This window comes from Mastomys coucha, unplaced genomic scaffold (genome assembly GCF_008632895.1).
Source record: "Mastomys coucha isolate ucsf_1 unplaced genomic scaffold, UCSF_Mcou_1 pScaffold14, whole genome shotgun sequence".
Taxonomy (NCBI): domain Eukaryota; kingdom Metazoa; phylum Chordata; class Mammalia; order Rodentia; family Muridae; genus Mastomys; species Mastomys coucha.
The window spans coordinates 128,885,632-128,912,746 of NW_022196896.1; the positions used below are offsets into that span (position 1 = coordinate 128,885,632).

Consider the following 27,115-nt stretch of genomic DNA (forward strand, 5'->3'; position numbering starts at 1 on the left):
GGGAGGGTGGGGGTGCGAATATAAGGAAAGTACAAGCACTAGGCGGACTCCTTCCTTGAGGCTACATGACTGGCGGTGAATATTACTTTAATTTGTCGGTTCCTTTAGGAGATCATCAGATGGCCTACTTCTAAAACTTTCTGTTAAGATTAGCTAAGATGATACATGTAAAAACGACTCCAAAATATTCTCATAGTATATACCCAATGTCAACCTTTTTTTTTTTCAACTTTCCTGATCTTTATAACCAAATTGCTAAGCAGAGAGAGGCTCAGCCATCCTTTCCAGTAACAGCTTGCACATGTGTCACAATAAAGATGTCCATTTTTGGTTGGCGATTCCCACAGTGACAAGGCTTCCTTCTCTCTCACTTCTGGCCTTTTAAAGCACCTTTGCATAGTGGCTTTCTGAGACCTTTGCAGCATGCATAGCAGAGTGGGGTACTTACTGGAGAACAACTGGCCAGGAATTTGTTTCTGGATGTCTCCCCGGCAACACGCATGGGTAACTGTGTTTTGTATTATCTTTTCAAAGACAGCTGTTTTAGAAGCAGTCTTAAGCGTACATTGTTCCCCTTAGGTGAGAAGACAGATCTATTTCCTGCTGTAGATAAGGAAGATAAGGCCATGCTCTGCGGCAGGTTTGCCAATAGCCATCTCAGAAGAACGGGCTTTCCTAAGCTGATTTCCTTGGTTGTATCACAAACTATTGACTGTATGGCACTGATTGTCAACAATTTTGAATTGTCCCTTACTTAGTTCAGAGGGGCAAAAGCAACTGCTGCAGTTAGATTACTTAGGCTAGGGTAAGTAAGTCACTAGTCAATGTTCCAGGTGTCTCTCATATTCTGCAGGACTCTAGGGCCCTTCGAAGCTCCTGACAGGGTGTAGGGAGACTGCTGAAGTAGAAGGGTTGGAGCTGTCCTGTGTGGAACCTGTCTTTCAGCTTTGTGGTGCCGGCATGACCAGACTGGACAGTTTTGTGTGACACCCAGGCTGAAGCAGGGAGGGGTTGTCCTAGCATAACTACACATCTGCACAGCATTTCGTTCCTCTGGGGCTCAGTGTGTGTTCATGTATCTTCTTCAGCTCAGCGGCTGGGAAAGCCCCAATGAAGGAAGTCTAGCAACTTCGCTGGTGTTTACTCCTTGTGAAGCCTTTAGGTACGGCAGTCTGCGGTGAACTGCTGTGCCTGGGGTCTCTGTGGTGAACTGCTGTGTCTGGGCTCACCAGAACTCACACTGCATTTCTCACCAGAGTACTCTGCCAGCTGTGCTTCTGAACAGTCTGGCTTATGTTCCATTTGGGGGTGAGGCCTGAGTGGAGGCTTATGTGAGAACGTCTTAGAGCAGAAGGAAGTGGGAAAGGTAGAAAGTAATGCACAACACATAAATGAAACCCTGGCTTGCTTTCCATTACATCCAGTTCTATTGCTAAAAAGGAAATTTTTGGAAACAGTTGTGGCTAGGAGACAGCATGGCTAGTGGCCGGTCTAGCGAACTTCCTAGAGACCCGCAGCCCAGCAATGGGTCCTTCAGCCTCAGGTACTCTCTGGTAGCTAACATCCCCTATGGGAAACGGCACTCAAGCTTTCTCTTTCCTTCAGCTGTTTCTACCTTCAGTCACCACATTGCATCTTCTAAGGCCCTGAGCTTCAGCTACTAAGATGGAATTCTTTTTTTTTTTTTTAGTGTTTATTAGATATTTTCTTTATTTACCTGTCATGATATCTCCTTTCCCAATTTCCCTTCCAAACAAAAAGACAAAAAACAACAACAAGAACAAACCCCTGTTCCCTTCCCCCTCCCCCAAGATGGAATTCTTGCAGATGGAATTCCACCACATGGGGGCAGAGCTGGGGCTCCCTGCAGTGGACTAAGCAATGGGTAGATATTTAGTAAATGGCTCAGGTAAGCTTAAGCAGATAATGGCTTGTTGGCTTTGGTGATGCTTCTTGGCAGATCCAGGTAAGATGGTGGTTTGGTGTAAGCTGTGCATTATTTTCACACATTACTTTAACAGTCTAGACCTGTTGTTTCGGTGTATCTATTCATTTAGATGTGGGTTGCGACCAAGTCCCATTTTTGCTTTTCTTCAATATGATCCAAATTGAGACAAGAATTTGTTTCCAGACATAACTGATTTTGAAAGCTCTCTACTCCCAACTTGATCTGCTTTAAGTGTAAATTTAAACTAAATTAAGCCTCTGATATTCAGGGAAAACCAAACCTAAACACAGAAATACCAGGTCTGGAGGTCCTGGGCACAGCTTAAGAACAAGAATGCATGGTGAGCAAGCTCTGGGTTTGCCTGGGAGGTCCTGCCTCAATGAATGGGATGGAGGAGCAATTGAAGATGGCATGTCCGTGTGCAGTTACACACATGAGCCCACACACACACAAGGGAATGGAACGTTTCTGCAAAGGTCCCGAGTTATCCTGACAGTTCTTCAGTTCAATACACTGCAGTGTGCATTCCCATACACAACTGCACAGTCATCTCTCTGGGCCCACATTTTATTTGACTTAATAAAGTTTTCCTGTCAAAATTTCTCAACCCCTGGGGTGATTATGGCACATTTACAATTTTATATGTACGATGTTCGTCAAACTCCAAAGGCATTCCTCCCTAAAAGCAATGATGGAAACCAAACACTTAATATTCCCCTTAGGACAGTACGTGACAAAAAATAGTTCAAACTTCCTCATGAGCAACTGTGCATAGCCTAATTAGATTTATCACTTTGTAACAAAATTAAAAGCAGAGTAATTATATGATTTGTCAATGTATTATTTCAAACAAAATTTAAACAGGGATAAGGTAGGTTCCAGAAACTAAGATGAACTTGACACTGAAGTCTTCTCAAACCTAGAATGGCTTACTTAACAGATGGCAAATGAGCAACAAGAAACAGAGCTTACAGTTTTGTTAAGAAGGGAGCATTTCCAGCTGACTCCCCTTCCTTTCTCAATATAGTACACTAGCAGATTTAACTATTTTCAAAGACATTATCTTTTAAACCTGGCAAAAAATGAAACAGGGGCCCACAGGGTGGCTGGCAGTTCTGTGAACTGCAAATACGAATACATTAACGCAGAGAGCTATGTACAGTGCTACCCTAAGACCTTGTGTCTATCCTCAGCACTTATCAGTAACTTCAAAAACAAATTCCCCACCAAAGAATCAAAGTCTGCTTCACCAACGTTGGAGCTAACGGTGTCTGGGAGGGTGCTTACACATTAAAATGATCGTGGATGGGTGCAGCTCTTCAGTTAGGTTATAAAGAGGGTCTGTAAGTAAAAGTCAGGAGTAGGGCAAGGCCCGTGGAGTTCTTCAGCCATGCCATCAGCTTGCCTAGAGTGATGACAGCAACTAACTAACTGCGCCCACCCTTCAGCATGATTGTCAAGTTGGCAAATGCTGTAAACCCTCTATTTTAGTTAGATTACAGAAGAACTGTTCACCTTATGAGGTAAACACTTTAAGAGAATGACTAAAACAACCAGCCTGAGACTGGTCTGGACCCGATATACTGTAACATTTAAAACTGTGGACCCTGAGGGAGGGTATGAAGAGGTGGGAACACAAGAGACAGAAAGTTTTATTCTAGTCTTATATGTATGCTATCTATAGAGAGTCTGAAAGACGCTGTTTTTATAGTGAAATCCTGCGTTTGCAGGGGGACAAGGTGGCTGCAGCATCGGGCTGGACAGGGAAGATGCCACTTCAGAAGTAGCTTTGCACTGCTGCGGGGGCATAGGAACACCACTGCTATTCTTAACTCTAAGCCCATTTTTCTAGCATGTTTTATTAGGAAAATTAGAATCCTAACCCTTCTAAGCAAAATTAGCTTTTGTTTAATTTAATAATGTGGATATAACCTATTATGTAACCGACTCAGAAATATGCCTTTGAGCCATTTGTGAACCATGAAAGATCATTCTTGGTGGGCACGGTTTGGAGACAGCCAACTCAAGTGAGGCATCACAGAACGTAAGCATTCCAGAGTCTGAGTCAGCGGAGGAGCCAGGCTCTGCAGAGGGCTGTGGGACCGTGGGAGCCAGGCTCTGCAGAGGGCTGTGGGATTGCTGAGAATGTCAGCAGGAAAGGCGACAGCTCGAGCTTGCCAGCTGCCTCTGTAAGTGACTATGCGGCCCTAGATTTCTTAGGGAAAAAAAACCCAAAAACCCTGTCAGCTCAATGTAGAGTTCTTTAAGAGTTGTGCTCTTTGTTATTGACTCTAAATCCTTCAAGGATTATGCTATAAAAGTGACAGGATCACAGAATTAAATATTAGAAATGAACACCGAGTATATCCTGTTTATTGTTTATGATTTACACGGAAAATGCCGGGCTGGGATTTGAAGAACAATAAACCAATCATTACAGTTAGACCTGGGCTTTTGAAAACCTTGCATTCCGTTTTAACAGCTCATATATATTTAACAGCTTATATATAAATCCATACCACAAATAATCTTAAAAGTTAGTTAGCTTAGAGATAACAACTAAGAAACACAAAAAAAAAATCCACATGAGTTGAACTATAAATATCAGCATTCATATTCCAAGAAATAAGAAAATGTTCAAAAAATTAAAATTAATAGGCCAAGTAACAACATAAAATAGAGAAATAAGATAAATGCCATTTTATCAATATTTTTACTATTTCTAATTTACCTTCATATATTCTGAACTTTTCAAAAGGACCCAAGAGAAGGTCAGATAATATACTGGGGTCTGATCTTGTCAGGCTTGTTACCATGAAAGTCCTAAAACTTCATATTCTTTTTTAAAAAGATTAAAACAAGTCTCATTCAGCTTTGTCCTTCACAGCAGCTGTGTGTATGTAGTAAGGAGCCAACAATGAAGGACGGTAACAGATGGAGAGCAAAGAAGTACAACAGCTTTCCTATGTTCAACTCTCTGGCTGAGTTTGGAACCAAACCCCTTAACAACTGGCAGATAATAGCTAAATCTTAAAGGCAAAGAAGAAACATTTTCTTTGGGACAGCTGCTATCTAGAAGAATAAAACCAAGGTCCCATAATACTGACTAAACATAACAGTGGCTTGTTACACAGCACTCTGCAGCAGTGTAAGTTTAATCAGTAAGTGCCATAACTGATCAACATTACATAAAATAAAACAAACAAATAAACCACACAGTCACAAATTCCCACAGTATACACATAGGAACTAATGTTAATCTGGTATGACTTCTGACACTAACTGATCATCAATGAAATATGGGATGGAAAGATCACAGAGTAGAAAACAAGCAAAGATTAGTTTATACAATGTTGACTATATACATCAGAAGGAAACATGCTAGCTAGAGCAACATTAAGGCCTGAATTTAAGCATCCAAAGTCACAGAAGCCCCAGAAAACCCTAAATTACAAATTCACCACATTACTTGCATGCAATGTTCACTTTTTTTTTACCCATAAAAGGATACACAGTATTTGCTGTAAATACCAGCCACATTTACAATATATGCAAAAATCAGAATGCAAGTGTTATGTTTCTTATATTTAAGCCTCAAATGTGCCAACAGTGAAAATTCATTTATTTTTAAGACTGGAAAAAAAGAAAGAATATAAATACTCAGAGATATTACACAAGTTAAATGGAACTGCATTTGGGAAGCTATATAAACATTCCCGAAACTAGATGAGCAGAGGAGCAGGTGGACGTGCACGTGCTCTGTGCGCCAGCACTGTGCCTTCTAAGCCATTGCTCCCCAGGGCTGACGTCAGGTCTCACTCGTAAGCTACCGACTGCACCGATGTCTGTACAGACTTGCCTACTCGTATGGTCACCTAGAAGCTGTGCAGTTCTTATCTGGGGTGAGATAGTTACGAACACGACCATGTGTAAATCTTCAGACCTTCTAAAGTAGAACTCAAACTACCTTAAGCTAACTATGTCCAACTTCTTAAACAAATATGTCAAGAGTGTTCTGGACCTTCAAGTATTTAACAAGTAGAAGCAGACTGGATAAGGGCTTAAATAGTGTTTCATGAGTCCAAAACATGAAACTGTGCCAAGCATGAAGTACAGCAGATTATTCACATGCTCTACCAGTCTTTAAACACAATCCAATGTTCGCTCAATATTTTATTATGTGACCATTTCAGGAGGTTTACATCTAAGATGTAATTTTTTTTTTTGTATTCTTGTCAAAACTTTTGTCTTTGTTTGGTATTCTGAAAAGCTCTAATCTTCACCTTCTCAGTATTATTATGAACCAAGAGGTTTCGATGTAGCAAAAGCAAAGGGACCGGTGAAAAAGCATGCTTTAGAATTCAGTTTATTTTCAATGAAACCAAATTGTACTACTGTTGTGATCACAGTCTTCACATGTGGTGTGGAAGGGAGAGCTTAGTTATGATCTCTTAGTGGCAGCACTTTAGACAGAACAGAACTGGATGCCACGGAGATGGCTACTGACGCTACAACCAACACTGTTCAACTAAAGAAAATGGATGCACTGCTTCAACATTCAGCTTGAAAATGTTTAGTATGTTCTGCAAACCTAAGTTCAGTTTAGAAAGGTTAATATTCTCTTTCTAAACTATGGCATATACTATATAGAGCATTTTAAATATATTTATATATAATTATTTGCACATTAGATTTAGAAGGAATTTGCAGATTTACTGTGATAGAATCTTGATCTCATTTCCACGTGACAGTTTACGGGGCTTCTTCAGCATTGTCATTTGCAGGTGAGGCATCAAGGTCAGGTTCAGAGGAAGCAGCTGCAGATGCGTCAATAACTGCAGGTGGGAAGTGGCGACGGCACACAGGGCATGTTCCAGACTGGAGGGAGGGAAGCAAACCAACCAACCAGTCAGAAATCATAGAATCATTAGCCTAGAAACAAGTCAATTACCTCTTAAGAAAAGAGTTGCTTTAAATTTTGTATGTGAGTGTGTGTGCACATCAGGATAGGAGCCCATAGAGCCAGAGTGATATGACTCCACAAGAGCTGGAGATGCAGCAATTGAAATTCACTTGACCTGGCTGTTATGAACCAAACTCAGCTCCTCTGGAAGAGGCATATGTACTTTTAACTGCAGTTGTCTTTCCCTTGAAATCAAGTATTTACAAACAAAAAATACACCTCAAATCCACATGACATAAGGACAAAATTTTAAAGTCTTTTGTTTAATGCCATCTCAAAATTTTACTGCCAGGCTCGAATTTCTTTTAAACAAAACTGTGTTATGATCATATTTTTACCATGGCTTCTCACATTTCTTTTATTTAAAAAGTGTGTTATGATCATGTTTGTACCTTGGATTCAACTCACTTTTTGTTCACTGCATTTTTATTTAGAACTCCCATGCTTGGTATGGGTACTGTGGTCAAAGCTGAGTGGAGAATCAGCGTATGACCCTCATGGAGGTCACAGTTTAACTTTCTAATAGCCTGAGTCGAATCGTTACTTCATCTATTAGGCACATGTGAAAGATACCACACAACTGGCTCACCAAAGTATACTGCCACCAGCCCCTTCCTTGTTATATACATGTAGTAACATAGAGTTACACATGTGTTAGTGTAGACAGACATGATAAAACACACGGACTTCAGACCTTTTTTATTCACCAGGGAATCCTTTCTACAAAAAGACCAAGCTATGTGCCATCTAAATAACAAACGAGTCACCACAGACCTGGAGGAAAAGGTAAGGAAGGGAACACGCCTTAGGAGCAGGGGGAGACAACAGAGCTCTAGCATCTGACAGATGACAGGTCATTTCTTTGTGGGTCTGATCTCTGTCCCAATATATCTCCCTGATAGAAGGGTGTTGAAGCTATCACACTGTTGAAAGTGACAAAGAATTTTATCTTGGGAACCTTTTCCCCAGGGGTGGCTTCATGCTAAGTTTTTCCTCAGATGACAAAAACTAGATTGTTAGCCCACACTACAGCAAACAAAGTCTAGGACACTGACTACGTACTCACCACAATGAGTGGCTTCTCACAGCAGTATCATACAAACGAGGGTAGCTTTGGCCTAGGAAGTACTAGCTATGTGACCTTAACACACGTTAACAACCACTGGAATAGGGAATAGAACGCCAGTACATTTTCCAGTTCTTGTGAGGATTAAGTGGGCAACTCCAGGGGGATCATCTAGTGGTAACTATAATTGTACAAACATAGAGTCCTTCTTAAGTCTCAATAACTAACTAAGCTTGTTGCATGGCTTGGGGGCTTGAGAACAGAGGCCTTGAAAGCCAAGACAGAAATCCACTCACTAGACTGCAAGTTAAAGAAACACCTCAATCTGTCTTCTGTGTAAGGAAAGGGAAGGCAGGGGACCAGAGCCACAGTTGACTAGACTGGGAGAGGAGTAAAGCAGGCAACTACCGCAGGCAACTACCGCAGGCAACTACCGCAGGCAAGGAGGCGAAGGCTGAAAGGCTGGCTGGTGTGCAGGGTGGACATGAATCACAGGCTCGAGTACACACTGCGCAGATTTGTAGTTTCCATCTCGACTGTCCTTCTAGTTTCAGAAATATCTTCTGACTAATATCACCTCTGTTACCATGCACTAGAATTACAAGTTCTTTCCTATGTAATTCTGACCTTAACTTCTGCTAACTTACTGTTACTTCTCTACACCAGGTGTTTATTCTATAATACAACATATAAATATGTTAAATACAATATGGACTATTTTAACTTTATATAAAATTTGAAGTAGATATTCTATTGTTTGAAATAGCCACCTATGCTATAATCAACATAACAGCAAATAAACAGGTTAAGACAAGTCATCACCCACAATGCCAAAAGTCTCCAGATGTGAAGCACCCATGATCTTACTCATCCATTAGTAATCCTTGTGTTAACACACAGTTCACTGAAGTCTCTGACAGGTCTTTGTAATTTGTACCATAAATTAAGGTTTATTTGCCATTTCTTTATTTAACAAGCCATCTCTAATTTTTACTATAGTGCTGATGTTATTTATGCTTTTAACATTTACTAGGCACCGGCTGCCTACTGGTTATCACACTAGCGCTCACAATACTGAGAAATACGTATCACCATAGGAATAGATGTTAAAAAAAACCCTTAAAATTAAAAATAAAAAGCCATCAGTAATCAGGTAGAACACTCAACTTCAACTTAACAGTTCACTGAACTTCATGGACATTTTTATGTTCCATTAATCCAACTCAGAGCAAGTGTCCAACAGAATGAAGAAATTTAGTGCTATCACAATAATAAATTCTAACCAAAATGAGTTGGGGGGGGGGAACAGAAGCACAGAAATAAAATGTTTTAAAAGTTTGAACAGAAAAAAAAGTGCTTAGAAATACATCTTAAAAAAAATCTATTAGGCATTAGAAGAAAACCCATACAATCACTTTGGAGGAAAAAAAAATAAAGAAAACTAATCCCATAATGTCAACAACTGGGGACAATGAAGATGTGCCCACTGGTGGGTGGGAATATGGGTATTGGAGGCAGGGAAAAGAAGCAGTTGAGGGAGACAGAGGAATAATCAAAAAGATTGCAGTGAATTACAAAGTCCAGTGAGTATACCTTGCCACAACCTAGGAGGCAATGGCAACAGATGCTGTAAGGAATGGTGGACATCTCTACACTGGATTTCAGGGACGGTAAACACAGTTTAAGCATGAGTGACAGCACAGGGCAAGAGCAGAGAAGAAAGGAGGGAAGGAGTGAGGGGGTGGGGCGGGGCTGTTCCAGGGAAGACAGAGCTACAACTGCAAGACAAAGGCAGGAAAGCAACTTGGGGCTTCTTCTAAGCTAGATGGTGAGCACCCTTCATGTGACCACAGAGATCAAGGGATGGTAGTGAAACTCTGTATTTCTTAAGTAACTCAAATACAAATTCCTGGTACCTCTTTAAGGTAGGTCTATAAAAACTAGACGAGGGGTCACTTGATTGACTATTGTATTTCTCTCATACATTTCCAGCAGCACCTGTGCACACTCGCACAGTACTGTTTTATTATCACAGTACACCTTGAGTGGGGTACGAGGGTCTTTTGAGAAACCCCTGCAAACAGTCTCAGGGCTGAAATGCAAATACATTAAGTAGCTGCTGCTGCCTACATATGTGTCCAGATGAAATAAACTTAAAGGTCACTCTTACTATTATTTGTATTAAGTTTTAAGTTTTAAGAAGTCCTCCTGAAACTCACCTTCTGTAGCCAAATGGAGACACAGGGCTTATGAAAGAAGTGATGGCAGGGCAGCTCTGTGGCGATGTCATCCTTGATATACTCACTGCAGCAGATGGGACAGCACTGCTCCTGACCGATGGCTGAGAAAAACAAACAGTGCACCTCTGTCAAGCATAAGCATTCAACAGTAATAAGATGATCACATGACAGCCATGAAGATGAGAAGCAGAGCTTTACCAGTTAACTGGCAAGCACGATTCTAGCAAAATAATTTGGAATTTCATAAGCATTTCTCTTTTAAAAACACGGCTGGTAAACACTTGATCTTTGTGATTTTATTACACATTTTCTTTTCTTTTCTTTTTTTGGAGGGGGCGGGTTTCGAGACAGGGTTTCTCTGTGTAGCCCTGGCTGTCCTGGAACTCACTCTGTAGACCAGGCTGGCCTCGAACTCAGAAATCTGCCTGCCTCTGCCTCCCAAGTGCTGGGATTAAAGGCGTGCCCCACCACTGCCCGGCTATTACACATTTTCTACAAGGTGAAAGTTTGTCAGCTTCTGGCTTAAAAAATATATTTTGTTATATATATTATATATTACTTATAAATATCACTAATATATGTATATGTATACACATGCATATTTATATATATTACTTAACTACGTCATCTCCTAAGAGCCCCAATAAGACATGAAAATATGCAATACACCATCCCACACCCGAGAACTCTGACTTTACCGGTATGATCTTCTAGAACAAGAGTTTCTGGAAGTCCATCAATGCTTTCCTTACTGGCAGGCGGATTAGCCACCTCAACATCTACTGCAAGAGACTCTAAATGTGCCAGCGCAGTCTGGAAAAGAAAAAGTATAGTTCTTTGTTAGAAGAAACTTTAAAATAGTAACAGTAAATCATTTTTTAAGATATCTCATCAACTTATATTTACCACATTCTCAAATTCTTTTGCCTATTTAACTCTCTTCCAATAGGACTACTGCCAGCATCATTAAGTCAAATACTTCTCCTTTATATGTGCGCACATGCACACACACATATATATGTTCTGTAGAAAGCCCAGCCTATCCCAAGCTTGACTTTGTTTTTAGTAATTAAGCTCCTTGCTCATTATAACTGCATTTTTCAAATGGATGGTCAGAGCTTTTATGGGAGATCGACAATGTCAGGAAAAGAAGCACTTTAAAAAGCACACTTCATGAGATAAGATGTCATGGTGACTACTGAATGTTTACCATGTGAAAAGGACAAACTGACTCCTGTGGTTTTATCTACTTGTACAGAATCAGCACATGCACACACTAGTCAACAAGTATTATAAGGTTACTCAGCCACCTTTACTTAGAGGCTAACTCCTTTGTAAATGACTAGCCAGTGAAGGCTGGAGAACACAAGTGGTCTCTGAACATTTGTATGAGTCACCCTCCCCCTTTTATCTGACAGGCAGGCCTTGCCTGCTGCCGGCTTCCACTGCATGTTCTTACTGCACACAGTGCTGTGTCCTTTGCCGTGCCACTCTCTGTCCATAAACCCTACTCTTTCAGAAAACCTATGCCAGCAATCTCAAGTCACAATGGAATCTTCTTTCTGATCTGCTCTCAATCAAGATAACTAATATTACACAGTTTATTACTTATTAGCAGCATATCCTAATAATATCATAAGATCCCAAAACTATAACATTCCATTAATCTAGCTTAATACTTTACTATTGAGATGGCTATGAAAACTGGGCGTCCTTCCTGGTATGAATGCAAAAATGTAGCCAATACAGAAACAGTATGGCAATTTCTTAAACATTTAAAAAATAGGATTACTTAGCCAGGTGGTGGTGGCGGCGGCGCACTCCCTTAATCCCAGCACTTAGGATGCAGTGGCAGGTGGATCTCTGTGAGTTCAAGGCCAGCGTGGTGGACAGAATGAGTTCCAGGATGACCAATGATATGTACTAGAAATGCTATCTCAAAAAAACCAAATAACTAAGTGAAAATAAATAACTAAAAAATAGTTACTATGCAATCCAGCAATTCTACTTCTCAAAACAGCTGAAAGCACAGACTAGCACAGATGTAGCTGATCATAGCATGACTTATAATGGCCATACAGTGGGAAAGTAGGAGCAAACCAAATGTGCACTGATAAACACACACTCACCTACACACAATCAGACTCCACATACATGCATTCATAAAGATAAAAAAATAATTTTTTTGCTGAATACGTTTCTCTAGGTATAAACTCAAAAAGTAATCAGACAGAGAAAACGCCCCCCTCTGTTTCATTAAGGAATGTCATTTCCAGTAAAATTTTGTGTTTAAGTGTTAGCTAAAATTTTAATTTATGTTTGTAACTGTAATTACAAATGAGAAAACTGTAACTCAGTTTAAACCAATTTTCGGCATTAATTTTTTAAACTTACATTTTATTGTGTGTCTATGTATGAGTGTGTGGGGGTCTGGATATCAGGGTGCAACGTCCTGAGTTGGCTCTCTCCCACGTGCTGGGCCCCTGGGGTTGAACTCTGTTTGCCAGACTTGGTAGAAAGCATCTTTTCCCTTGAGCCATCTTGCCAGTCTTGAATTAAAATTTTTTTCTTTTCTTTTCTTTTCTTTTTTTTTCCTTTGAGACAGGGTTTCTCTGTATAGCCCTGGCTGTCCTGGAACTCACTCTGTAGACCAAGCTGGCCTCGAACTCGGAAATCTGCCTGCCTCTGCCTCCCAAGTGCTGGGATTAAAGGCGTGTGCCACCACTGCCAGGCGAATTAAATTTTTAAAAAACATTTTCTTTGTAAAGATGCTCAAGCAATTATTACTTAAGACTATGTAGAAAGTTCTAATATCAGTTTTAAAAAGTAAAGATGTTTGCTATTTTATTCTGTGCTCACTCAAACATGAGATGCTAATATGAGTCTAATACATATTGCAAAGATCTGCACCAAAAGCTACTATCTAAAGATAAAGATGGGCCTAGTACTGGAAGAGAAATAGAAATGAAAGCAAGTAGTAATGAAAAAGGTGTGGCTTAGTACACAAATAAATGAAAGCATACAGGTTTTGTTCTGTTTTGAAAAGAATTCCAATGTTGAGGTTCAACAGTATAATGGGGGGACCTAAATGAAAATATCTGGGTTTTTAATTTTGGGCAAATACATTTCAAAATAAGTTTGTGTGTTTCAATTTAAGAAAATAAAAAGAAGGTAAGAAGAGGTACCAAATGTGTCCCACTGCTGAAGTGTGATGTGTGTGAGAGGAAGCAAATCTAACTGTAAAAGTGAGTGCTGCCTGGACAGCCCAGCCTCTCTGGGCCTGTGTGTATTCATGTGCAAACAATCACAGTAGGAGTTATCAGTTACAAAGATACCTCCATAGCCTGGGCTAATCGTTCTTCTAGTGCCATGTAGGTGAGGAACTGAGGATCCACATAAGAAATAGCTTCAGCAACTCCAAGTCCATCCGCAAAACCATCAAACAGGCTGAAAAAAAAAAAGCAGGATCCCTAAGTATCACTTCAGAGATCATACAGTGAAGATAATTTTATACCACCATTTTGGTAGGCTGTACACATTTTGTAAGCAGAAAACTCTTGAAATATTTTCATGTGGACTGTATGGACTGAAGAACAGGGAAAACAACAGAAAAGCTAAGTATTAAATATAAAGAGTCAACATAGCCCATTGGCTGACCAGTCTGTGATCTCACTGCACACAGCGTGCAGGAACTCCTCCCGTGTGCCACGGACTCAGAAGCCTGCTTTACGGCAGTCCTTTTACTCACACAATCCCTTCCCTGTATTTTCCTCTTTGTTAATTTTAGTTTCTAATCTGGGTGAAGGTGAAAAAAATTATTATATTATATTATATTATTATTATATTATATTATATTATAATATTATATTATATGAGAAAGAAAATTATTGTATTTGAATTCTATCACTAAATAAGAGCTCTCTCCAAGCCCCTGCCCACTCTGAACTCCTTAATTACTTTGGGTTTTACAAGATTTTATTTTCTCAAGCCTTCCCCAATCTCTCTTCTTCCCCTTGGCTAAGAATCACAGCACCTTCATTTATTAATAGCTAGAAACTATTTTTTACCAAACTGTTCATTTTTATTACTTGTGGTGCTAAAGAACTATATGCCCATCAAGAAAAACACAGTTGAGTCTAGTGTGAAGCTATTTCCTTAAGTCAGAGTTCCATACTTCCCCTGGCCCTAGAATTAAGTATTTCACAATGAGGAAGCCCAGGCATGGTAGTTCATGCCTTTATCCTAGCATTGGGGAGGCAGAGGCAGTAGATTCCCATGGGTTCCTGGCTACCTCGAATTACATACTGATATTCTGTCTTAAAAAACAAAACAAAGCCAGACAAAGCACCCAAGCATGCCATTGACCATTTGTGTCTCTAACCTTGCTGCTCTGGGAATTAATTCAATTTCATTTCTTCTATGGTTTTTTTCTGCAGGTAATTCCCACATTCTTATGTAGTTCCAATCTCTGTGCATCTCCTGACCCATATTCCAGTTCCTATGGGGTGCACTGTGTAAATGTGCTCACATCACCGTATAAACCCAAGAGTCTAAAATGGTTTGTCTAAAGGCTAACTTCAGTCAGAAACAGTCATAGAAGTTAGCTTAAAATAGTCAATCAGTTGGTTACCATGGAATTACAAATAAAGTGCACAAAGAGATATAGTAAGAAAATTCAGTTTAGGAGCATTGGAAATCAACAAACATCACATAGAACACAGGGACATTCTTACCCACCCACACACTTTAGAATAAAAGGAATCACCAATCTACTCTTGCAATATAGCATTTTATTTAACAGTAAACAAGAATGCAAAGAGAGTGGCTTGTGATCAGTCAAATAGGATTTAAGTAAATCACAGTTAAATTGCAAAATGCATTTTATGACTCTGACTAGCTCTTCATCTATAAAATAAATTAAATAGGCACACAAATAGCATACTTCAGATGTCCATGAAACTGTAGAAATAGTCCTACCATGTACACTGCTTTTCAACAGGTCAGATTAAAACTCTGAAACAACACAAACATATCTACTTCCTACAGAAAATCCATCCAAAATGACTGAAGTAAATTACTTTGTAGTCATTCTTTTCTTCAGTAACATAAACAAACCTGGACACTCAGGACATGATATCTAGTTGTAACTGGGCCACTAAAGAATAATCAGTGTTAAAAATTCATGTTTCAGATATGAATTACTAATGGATGCTAAAACTAGCAGTGGAAGTTTGACAGTTGGAGAATAAGCAAGTTATTTACAGTCTCAAAGTAGCCATTGGCTAAAAAGAGGAGATGGTAATTGACAGATCAAAGGTGTTTGCCATGTGTCTTCTGGTATGTACTTAGGAAAAACTGGATCATTTTTTTGTTCTTCCTTCTAAAAATTAGTACCTCTATGCATGATATTGGAATTACAATATGAAGGATAGTCCATAAATAAATGGTCTAAACTTTTAAAATATTTGTCAGAATTGAAAAGATTAACTGAAGAGAAGGCCAGATTATAGAAACATGTTAGCTGAATGCAATGATGGTCCTGGATTAGATCAGATGAATATTTTCTATAAAGTTAGTCATGAGATAACAATGAACATTAGAGTAAGCCCTAAGGATTAAATTATTAGTACCATACCAACACTAATTTTATGATTTCAGTGATTATGTGTTATCTAGGAAAGTGTTCACATTTTCCAGCAATTCATTCTAGAATTTTTATAGGTAAAAAATAATTTCTGTGGACTTATTTATAAAAGGGCCAGAAGAATTCATACCATAAATACAGAGAGAAAAGGAAAGGGAGATTGGTGTAAACACTGTTTTAAAATATTAACATTTATATGAGATCTTCATGAAGGATATATGGGAACTGTCTACATCATCTTACTGACATTTCTCTAAGTCTGAAATAATCTCAGGTATTGACATATTCAAAACCAGAGCCTTACACTTTTTCTCTTAAAATCAATGCTGCAAAGATGGGAAAGTCAAAGAAAGGTGAGAAAAACAGCCCACTGATGGGGACAGTGACATCTGCGATGAGATGGAAGAAGGCTCAGCTCGCCTAGCAAGCGCAGCTCCTATCCAGTCTCCTCAGTGGGAACTAAGCATGCAGCACGAGGCACATACCTCCAGTCCACATCCAAGTCTTCACTCACGCTCGAGTCGTCCTCAAGGTTGTTGTTCCCGTCCAACATGAAAGCTTCTGGCTGTGCAAACTCATTGGCAGGCTCGTTCCCTTCATCACTGCTGCTCTCATTGACCTCATTGTACTGTAACCACGGAATCTCTCCCTCTTCCAAGGACGTCTGTTCCCTGACAGAAACATTCAAAAGGAAGTAATAAAACAATGTTGCTCTTAAACATATCATGCTGCATTTTATTGCCATTCTACTTAGTATGTGTAACTTGCGTTCTTGTTGTTTTAAGTCCTTGGTACTCAGGATTCTAAATGCTGTTTCCCTTATCTGCTTCTCAATGGAAAACAAACAGGCTGGTGAGATACCACAGTGGTCGAAGCTCCTGTCCCCTTGCCAAAGGACTCGGAGTTCAAGCCCCAGGACACACGTGGTGGAGACAACCAACTTTACAAGTTGTCCTTTCTCTCTCTCTCTCTGTCCTCCCCACCTTTCCTCCCCCTCCACCTTCACACATACACACACAAAACCTTTTTAAGAAGTTTTTTGTAAGTATGTGTCTGGGTGTATAAGAGTGTCCAGATTGTACATGCCTGTACACACAACACAGAAGCCAAAAGAAGACATTAAGGATCCTCCTCTGTAATGCTCCACCAGTTCCTATGAGGCAGGGTCCAGAGAGATCTGGGACTTAATTTTTCTCTGTAAACCAGCAGCTCTTCACCCTTCCTAACAGTGTCACTCCCTGGGCCAAGCACAGCCAACCACCACACCTGACTTGTTTCCCTGGGTGCATGGATCTCAATCTGATCTTCAGATTGTTCAGCAACTGATTACAACTGATGGGCCATCCACTTAGCTGTTTTATTCTTTATTCTGCAAATATTAATATAACTCTTCTAGTTCTTTTCTGGTTAGGGCTGACCTAAAATACCACTATTGCCATTTTGGTATATAATGTGTATGTCTCTCTCTTTGTGTGTGTGTGTGTGTGTGCGTGTGTGTGTGTGTGTGTGTGTGTGTGTGTATACACACACAGACATACACACACAGACATACGCACACAGACATACACACAGACATACGCACACAGACATACACACACACACATACATACATACATATACACACTTTAAATGTGTCTCCTTTAGCTTTTAAAATTCTAATGATAAACTTTTTCTTATAAAAGCAAAGATCAGTCACTATATATATATTTGTAACTAGTGATTGCAAGAACTATTTCTACAGCCTACCTTTTCACTCTTTTTTCTTTTTGGGTGGATTTTAATGTTTTTATTCAAGTTTTAATTCCTTTTCCCCCTGGTACTGGGGATAAAATCCCATGTCTTGTGCATACCATGAAACACTCTGACACTGAACTACATTTCCAGTCCCTAATACATATGCTACTATTGTCCTCATTGTAATAGCTATCCTTAGAAAATTACTATACACATGCAACATAATAATGCCAACTGATCCTATAGACTTCACCCAGCCATTTAAAAACTAATGGTGTCCAATGTTGAGTTATATCCCTTCTACACTTAGAGCAGAACAAATTATCAGGTAAATTACATAATGGATGATTTTGATGACAACAGCTAATATCCCTCACATGTATTTTCTTTATTCTTATGCAATGTATCCAACTACAAGCAAGAATGTTCTCTTGAACTTAACACTACACTCAGCTGCCTATGTGCCATCCACAGTGCTGACTGATAACTAACTCTGCTGAGTAAGTTCCTACTGTCTACTTCTCCTTCTACTTGTCCATCTACTTGGTGATCAAACTGAAAACCTATGTTATTGGTGATTCCTCATTCTCCCTCAATAGAATAACTTATTTTATTATTTAAAATTGCAAAATATTCTCAAACTGAAGAGTATTTTTTTTTTCTAGAAGGAGAGGGCCTGAGCAGATAATCAACCCCAGGTTTTTATGCATACTGCCAAGTACTCTACCACAGAGTCATATCCTCAGCTATAAAGCTTGCTTTCTAAAACTCACAAGTGTCCACTAATCAGAACAATTCACTCTTATTTTAATAAATTTTAGCTCATTTCCAATTAATCAGCACAAAGCAAATGATCTCTTAAAATACCTATCAGATCAATTAATTCTTTATTTAAAGACTTCCTGCTCTTTGAATAAACTTCAGATGGTGCAATAGAGTCTGCAGTCTGGTTCTACCTACTTTTATCCCAACAGCTCCACCACATCACCAACTTTACCCAATCCTTTTCAGTATTTTTGTTCTTAACTTTGCCTAGACAGCTCTACCTTAACCATTTAAGTTTTTTTTTTATTTTAAAAAATCTTCAAAAAAAATCAATATTTACTTTGTGTGTGTGCATGTGTGTGTGCGTGTGTGTGTGTGTGTGCGTGTGCGTGTGTATGGTGGGACATGCACATCATCTCATCTTGTAGAAATCAGAGTAAACTTACAAGAGGATTGTATTATTTTTTCCCAGCATATAGCTTTTGAAACTAAAAATTGAAAAAATTTAGTTGTCATCAAAAAATGTTTAAATAAACAAAGATATTCACTTAAAAAGTAGCTACATGGTGTTTCATTACCCAATGCTAACAACATTTACTAGAATAAATAACTTACTTTAACAATAGGCAGAGTACAGAAAAGAAAGAAAAACATTACGTTCTTAAAGGAAACCAAATTGATACTGATATCAAAATCTACAAATCACGCTAACTTAAAGATATCAACAGATAAGTTCTATACAAAATAATGCAAACAATCCATCACTAAACCGTGACTACATAATCATGCTTTGTATGTTAAAAAAAAAAGGATGATTAAGTATCAATAAGAAGTTTAAGCAATAAAATTTCCTGTGATCAACAGGCCAAAATGATTTTGTTACAATTTTTATATTGAAAAGATTCAAAATTCAATGTTCTTTGTAGAATCTCATAAAATAAATTGAAAAGTTGTTATTCCTTAATATGATTTAAACAATGTTTTCCTGTAAAATTAGGACTAAGATAATGGTGTCTACCCTCTCTTCTTATTCAATTTAGTACTTTTTAAGCCTTACCACGTTCAATATGGCCAAAGAAAGAAATAGAAAGGAAGAAGTCTATTAGTCCCTGTTTGGAGACAGTATGTTTCTATTCTTAAAAGAACCTAAAATTTCTACCAGAAAGCAAACAGATTCAGTAAGCACCAGAAACAAAGTAGCAGAATCGAATACATAAACATAAAAAAATCAGTAATTTCTACATGGCAGTAAATCATCTTGGTGAGAAATAATCAAGGGGAAAAATGACATTTACAATAGCTTCTAAAATAACAGACACTGATATACACACACACCGGGGTGGGAAAAAGAAAGATTCCAACCTGTTCTACTGGTGAAATACTACAAGGACAGCCAAGCTGAGAGCCCCAGGTCCGTTGTAGGTTTTGGAGACACAATTCTACCCATGCATTTAAATATTGCCCACGGCTGCTCCTATGCTTCCACAGCACAGAGGAGCTGCTACAAGAGACACTGGCACACATAACCAACAATATTTATCTGGCTTTTCACAACTTAAGTTGACAACCCCTAGATAGGAATATTTCCATTCTAAAGTCACAGATATTTACCACAGGTCACCAATGTTCTGGAATTACTATCCAATCGAGCTAGATAAAAATATTAAAACTTCAACTGTCTCCATTTCTTTGCATGAATTACTTAAATTTCCAAGACATGCTAAGTATAATTTACCACAAATTTACCTCTTACAGCAGATTGTTCTCCCAAGTCTCTTCATTGTATGGCAATAGGCAACATTAATTCGGTTATTCTTAACTCAGCTGAAATGACCTTTCCAATAAGCAGTTTTTAACCTATGAGTTACAACACCTACCTCCAAAATATTTAGTTATAGTTCATAGCAGAAAAATTATAGTTATGAAGTAGTAACAAAAATAATTTTATGGTTGGGTGTTACCACAACATGAGGAACTGTATTAAAGAGCTAGAACACTAGGAAGTCTGCAAACCACTTTTTAAGTACTCAAATTTCCTTTATAAAGTAATAAAAACATACATTCTATCCTCCTAAAAATACTGAGATTGCTAGCATTGAAAAGTGTTCCCTACAAAATACCAAAGCGCCATGTAGAGCCTGTGTTCAACATGGGCTTCTCTGTGTAATCAAGTGCACACCCTACTCTTGAATGTGGTGGATGCCATTCCTTCATAATGCACATGGAATAGGTGAGTCTCTCTGTTCAACATACCCCTCCTGAAGAGACAATTGTTGGTTTTCTTCCTCAGGGCCACTACTATCACTGTGCAGCTCAGGTTCATTCTCATCCTTCCCTGGCAGAGTCTCCCAGCTCTCATCGCTTGAGGACTGGTCTTTTTCTGTGCCAGAAAACCGGTGAGGCAGAGAAGCAGACCACTCCCCATCACTGCACTCTGAACTGCAAATCAGAACAGAATAAACTACCATCACACTCTACATTTTGTCATATGGAGTCACTATGGGCTGGATAGGGCTACGGATGCCTAGGCTGAGTCAGGTGTTTAGTTAAAAACCATAAAGAAATAGATAACAAAAATAAATACTTAACAGAATGTAAAACTGACAAACGATCATGGCTCACAGCAGGTTATGGAGTATATCATTTTATTTTTTCTTTATACTAGAATACACAATTAATTGTATTCAAGTAAGAGTTTAGATATAGGGACCTGGGTAGGAGACGGGAGGGGGAGGGAAAATAAGGGGTAGGATCAGGTATGGAGGGAGACAGGAGAGAAGCCCAGAGGGCCTGGTGAATGAACAGAAACATGCAGCAGTGTGTGTTGGGGGGAACCTCTAGAAAGTCCCAGAGACCTGGGATAATGAGAGGCTTCTAGGGCCCAATGGGGATGACCTTAGCAGAAATGCCCAACAGTAGGGAGATGGAGCCTAAAGAAACTATCTCTGGTAGACAGACATGGCCCCATTTGAGGCATGGAGCCAACCATCCACCTTCAAAATTCTTGACCCAGAATTGTTCCTGTCTAAAAGAAATGCAGATACAAAAATGGAGTAGAGACTGAAGGAAAGGCCATCTAGAGACTGGCCCAACTTGGGATCCATCCCATGCACAGGCACCTGACTCTATTACAGAGGCCATGTTGTGCTAACAGACAGGAGCCTAGCATGGCTGTCCTCAGAGAGGTCCGACCAGCAGCTAAGACAGATACCGATACAGCTAAGCATTGGACTGAGCCTGGGGACCCCTGTGGAAGAGTTAGGGTAAGAACTGACAGAGCTGAAGAGGATTGGAACCCCATAGGAAAACAGTCTCAACTAACCTGCACCCTGGGAGCTCCCAGGGGCTAACTAAAGAGCATACATGGGCTGCTCTGTGGCACCCCTGATAAATATGTAGCAGAGGACTGCCTTGTCTGGACTCAATGGGAAAGGATGAGCTTAATCATGTAGAAACTTGATGTCCCAGGGAAGGAGGATGCTAGCAGGTTGAGGTGGGTGAGTAGGGAAGCAACCTCTCAGAAGCAAACGGGAGGGAGGATGGGGTAAAGAACTCATGGAGAGAGGACCAGGAAGGAGGGCAACATTTAGAATGTAAAATAAATAAAATAATTAGTTAAATAAAAATAACTAATTAAAAAAATAAACGCAATTTGGGGATCAAAAACAATGTCTGAAATGAGTATGTATTACTCACCTGATGTAAAAGAAACAATTCTCTAATTATATACTGACCCCTTTAAAAAAAAGATACTCTGGGCCTGTATTATTAACACTCAGTAGCTCTTTATAAAGGAGAAACTCTGAAGCAGCCAGCAATGCTCGCCTTCGTTCCTTACACAGACTATCACTGTCCTCTGGGTGTTGTACGTCAATGCATCAAAATGCCATCACAACCGCCTGGCCCCTCGCCCTTCAGGACTGGACCAGACTTCATTTCTTTGACGATAACTGTCATAAAATTGCCTTTTGAGCATGGCCTGGGCATGTGGCTTACTTGGTCCAAATCTTTGTATTATAGCTACTTCTTTAACACTGCATTTACTTTTCTTAAGCACTAAGGAAAATTTGTGAGACACACTGGATCTGGGCTTACAACAGCAGACCCACCGAGAGCTTTCCTCACCAAGCTCTGGTGGCTGTGGATGGCCTAGCCAGGTAACTAAGCTGTAACTTGTGAAGACTGACTAAGCTGTGGTTAGTAAGGTGTTTTCTATGCCTCACATCCTGCTCTAGTTCTGGGATATGCCCAATTCATGGATCATTTGGTCTTGTTTAACTAAAACAAATAGTATTGCAAAATTTAATCGATCTAAGGTATTTTCCTTGTTATATAAAATCCGTTTCCTTAATAACTTACTAGCAGTTTCCAAAAACACAGAAGAGCTAAATGTTTATTCACTCTTAGTAGATACTAAAGACTTTTCAATCATAATTTTTCAGCTTTAAATGTAGAATTTTATTAGTATTATTTGACTTGAAAAGGCTAGCAGAAGGTAGTTATAAGGATGTTCCAAAAAACATGTGCATATTTGTAACAAGTGGCTGAAACACATGATTTCTAGTATTACTTCACTCTGAATGTTACTAATTATTACATTAATGTTACATAATTGTGACTAATATTTACTAGTAATATTAATGAAATCCTAACTGGTCCAGAAAGTCAGAGGAGCCCACAACCATGTTGACTTTCTACTACTAAAACTTTCAGACGTGCACCAGCCTATTTCTTTATTGGAGACACAAAGTCATGCTGATAATGCCAAGTTTCTAAGAACACGCTGTGAAGTCACACAGATTTGAAACCTGAATAATACCCTTAGAATCCATGATAATTTTTTGTGATTAATTTCCTCATCTATAAAATGATATTAATTTTCATGTTTCAAGCCTACAATGATGTTTAGATTAAAAACTGGAGACAAAATATATAATACAATTTTTGAAAAGAGGTAGATAGTTTAATAGGCAAACATTAACTTCTTTTATAGAATGGGCTCTATCATTTTAGATATATCAGTGGGTAGCTTGCTGGCTGACCACAATTTTCCTCTTTTCTGTGCCAAAGAAAAGCTACACTATAGCAGCTCAATTATCTTGATGACTTCAATCTCCTAGGAAATCCAACTTTAGTCTTTTTTTCACACTAAAGATAAAAAAATTATACCCTAGACCATTACCCAAACTAGGACACCTGCTTCCTCATGAGCAAGAAAATAAGGTGTTTTTTTCAGTTTTAAATAGTTATAATCTAAGTAATTATATATATATATATATTCCTAGTTAAGAAAAAAAAAATCTACCCTACAGTAATCCTTTAAATCCTGTGTTCAGAGTGGAGGTCCAAACAAAGGATCTCCCTGTCACAGACTACAGCTCTACCTGAACACCACTTACTTACAGGTATAAGGATAAAAAGATAAACCAACCACTTCTTTGGCGAGGCAAGGAATAAGAGGTTGCTTTTAGATAGTATTTTATGTTACTTCTGAGATTTACAAATAAAGTACTGCATTTGATTGGACTATTATAATAAATGTTTACAATAAAAAAGGAGAGAGTGATGTCACAGACTAAATAAAGGTAGGGTAGGAAGTAGACATGGATCTGGAAGGAGTTTGGAGTGATTATTATCAAAAGATATATAATAGTCTCAATAATGAAAAAAGCATTGTTAAAAACTTCATTTGGTTATCAACTGCATGTGTAAAGAGGGTGATATTAAGTTACTGTTTGATTTTAATATAACTATAAATGTTATCTATGAAGCATGCCAATGATACACCACATGAAGACTGAAGAGGTATGTGATTATTTTTCTCTGTTGTTTTTTAAAGATTTTTCCATAGGGTCTCTCTGTGCATAGCAGCCCTGCTGTCCTCAGACTCATGGAGCCTTGCCTGTCTCAGCCTCCTGAGTGCTGGCATCACTAGATGACTCTTGAACACCGACAGAAGTCTGTGAGAATGTCTAAGCATGTGGTTTAAGGTCTTTGTTATGGCTGCTTGTGGAGGTTTGCTGTTTTCTTTGCTGGGGTAGCACCTGCCATGTCAGAAATGCTCATTTTGTTTCAGAGAGCATTATTATATATTTACAGAACTCTTGTAACAAGGTCTGATACCTTTTGATATATCAAATTAAATTTAAAAAAGAGCTAATCTGCATTTTATTCTCCCAATAATATCAAAAGAAACAGGCTTTTAGTTCGCATTTGTGTGGTTATGGGGATTAAACTTAGGGCATACACATGCGAAGCCTGTACCACTGTGCTGTATCTCCAACCCATTTCTACTTTTTATGTTGAGGAAGTCTTGCTAAGTTTAGCCTCATCCTGACTCTATAGTTTAGCCTCATCCTGACTCTATAACTCAGATAAGCCTACAACTTTTTCAATCTTCCTGCTTTGCCTCCGGTGTAGCTGGGATTCCATTATTTGTCTCTGAAGGTTTGCCTATATATTACTGTCTTTTTTGCTTTGTTTTGTTTAACCATTTAGGCAAGATTAAGTCCTAGTATCAGAAAAAACTCTGAAAAAAGCTTCAAGTGCTCTAAGAAAGAGTCAGAGGACAGCATATCTCTCTTCAAAACAGGCCCAAAGTTTAAAAAAAAAGTGCTAGTATTGCTGAAAGATTCTCCTCCCATCTGTCACCCTCCACTTCCACCTCCCTTCCATATCAATCCTTGTCCTCAGTTACTACAGCTCTCAGGGTTTATTTCAGAAGAGTAAATGCTAACCTTAGTTCTTCAGTCTGATCCAGGTCTAGTAATTATACACTGACTGTTAAAAGTCAGTTCTAATTCAACAATGTAGCACTCATTTTCTGTCAAACAGCCCAGAGCAATGCCACTGGCTGGAACATTTACCTGATAGACTGCAGCATTCTATTATGATTAAGCCATCACTTAAGACTTTTTCAGGGAAGACAGTGACCACATGTTAATCAAATCTTCTACTTATAAAGAATGTATAATCACTACTAAAGGTTTTTAGATATATTTGTTTATTGTGCACTTAGCTGGTGCATATCTGTACACAGGCATGCCTGGTGTCTACAGAGGTCAGAAGGTGTCAGACTCCCTAACTGGGAGTTACAGATGGTTATGATTTACACTGTGGGTGCTGGGAACGAAACCTGGGTTCTTGGCAAGAGCAAAAGCGCTCTTACTTGATGACTCACCTATTTTTTTAAGTAGCTAAATTAAAATAACTAACAGTATCCAAATGAATTTTCATTGTATTCTTGATAAGTGTTCTATAAATGTTACTTTCATAATACAAACCTAACAAAATATCTCCAAGAATATCACTGATAAGTTATATAAAGGAGAGAATTAACTCTTTTAATTAATTTTCAGACTCAACTAAAAGGGTTCTATATACTTCCTTTTTAAAGACACTTTAGAAAAGTGCACTGTCACTGCTTCCCCCTTCCTCCAGTGTACTACTATCAGAGCTGCACAGAGTAAAACCCGTAGACAAGCATGGTCAAAAGCAAGCTGGAGTCCATGGCTACTCCATTTCGGCATTGGGTAGGCACCAGATTAAAACGCATCCTGGTAAGTAGCACTTAGCAGGGTTCCATAAGATGAGCAAGAAACAGAAGCAAAAACCGGGGATCAGTAACAAGAAGATTCATTCATATTATTGCAATAATCCAATCCTAAAATACAGTTTAAGGTTTTACAAAATACAAATGGAGTCAAAGGTAGACTCATTATTCTTCAAAAATTATTCTGAAAAAAATTTAAGACAAGATCTCATGACTGTCAGGCTAGCCTTGAACTTACTCCACATCCAAGGAAAACTATGAACTCCTAAGCTCCTACCTACCTCCAAAGTGCAAAGATTATAGGTGCGTGTCTTTCTCCATGCCCCGCTTCTGTGATTCTTAAACAACACAGACCTATTCTCGTATTCCACTGTCCACCCCTCTGGCACCCAAGAAGCTCTACCAGTCAATGGACTGTAACCGGGCTCAAAGAAAACCTTTTACTAACGCTCATGTTTCTCCTGATGTCCACTGTATCTACAAACCTCTATTACTGTTCATAATATTGACATTACTTCTAAACATACTAACAACACACTTGGGGAGACCCTAATTTTAAAAAGCAGGAACCATAAGAACTATACTTTGTTTTAGGGTCGATTTAAAAACAAAAACAAAACAATTTTTAACAATTTCACTTGAAAAGCTAGCAATATTGAGTCTTTATTTTTGTTTTGCTCTAGTGGGTCCACAATGCTGAAGACACTAGTGAAATAATTTCTTTTCAAAAAATGTGCAACTAGGAAAAACCAGTAACCACCTTCTACTTGCAAAAGAAAAACTACTGAAAACCTATTTTTTTCTTTTCAAAAGTAATCTAGAAGTAGATAGAGACTCACAATCAAATACAACAATCTTAGAGCTGAACATTCAGAAGTTAAATCTTTTTCCCCAAGCTCAGAGCAATGGCTGATAACACCCAATAGAATCTAGGTCAGCAAATACTTTTCAAACATGTGTTTCTGGAGCAAAATATGATTTCTTGAAATATATGTCTTATTTTAGTTTGGATCCAGAATATCTATCAAAAAAAGTTAATTTCAGATTAAGTTTTGTAGCTGATTTATGATTTTGGAACTTTGTAGATTTTGCATAAAGATCATGGGTTGGAGGGATGGCTCAGCAATTAAGAGCACTGACTGCTCTTCCAGAAGTCCTGAGTTCAATTCCCAGAAACCACATGGTGGCTCACAACCATTTGTA

At 38.7% G+C, this 27,115-nt stretch overlaps 1 protein-coding gene across 2 annotated transcripts in view; it reads right to left on the reverse strand.

Moving 5' to 3' along the window:
• Window positions 1–4,303: 4,303 nt before the first annotated feature.
• Pja2 (praja ring finger ubiquitin ligase 2) overlaps window positions 4,304–27,115 on the reverse strand; it is a 57,407-nt gene continuing 34,595 nt past the window's right edge. The window contains exons 5-10 of one of the 2 annotated variants that reach the window (XM_031368590.1): window positions 20,614–20,799; window positions 16,347–16,532; window positions 13,553–13,664; window positions 10,916–11,030; window positions 10,197–10,318; window positions 4,304–6,826 (exon numbers count right to left, since the gene is read on the reverse strand). In XM_031368590.1, coding sequence (XP_031224450.1) covers window positions 6,701–6,826; window positions 10,197–10,318; window positions 10,916–11,030; window positions 13,553–13,664; window positions 16,347–16,532; window positions 20,614–20,799 — 847 coding nt within the window. In that variant the 3' untranslated portion in view covers window positions 4,304–6,700. The remainder of the gene's footprint in view (window positions 6,827–10,196; window positions 10,319–10,915; window positions 11,031–13,552; window positions 13,665–16,346; window positions 16,533–20,613; window positions 20,800–27,115) is intronic. The other variant, XM_031368591.1, reaches the window with a different exon arrangement.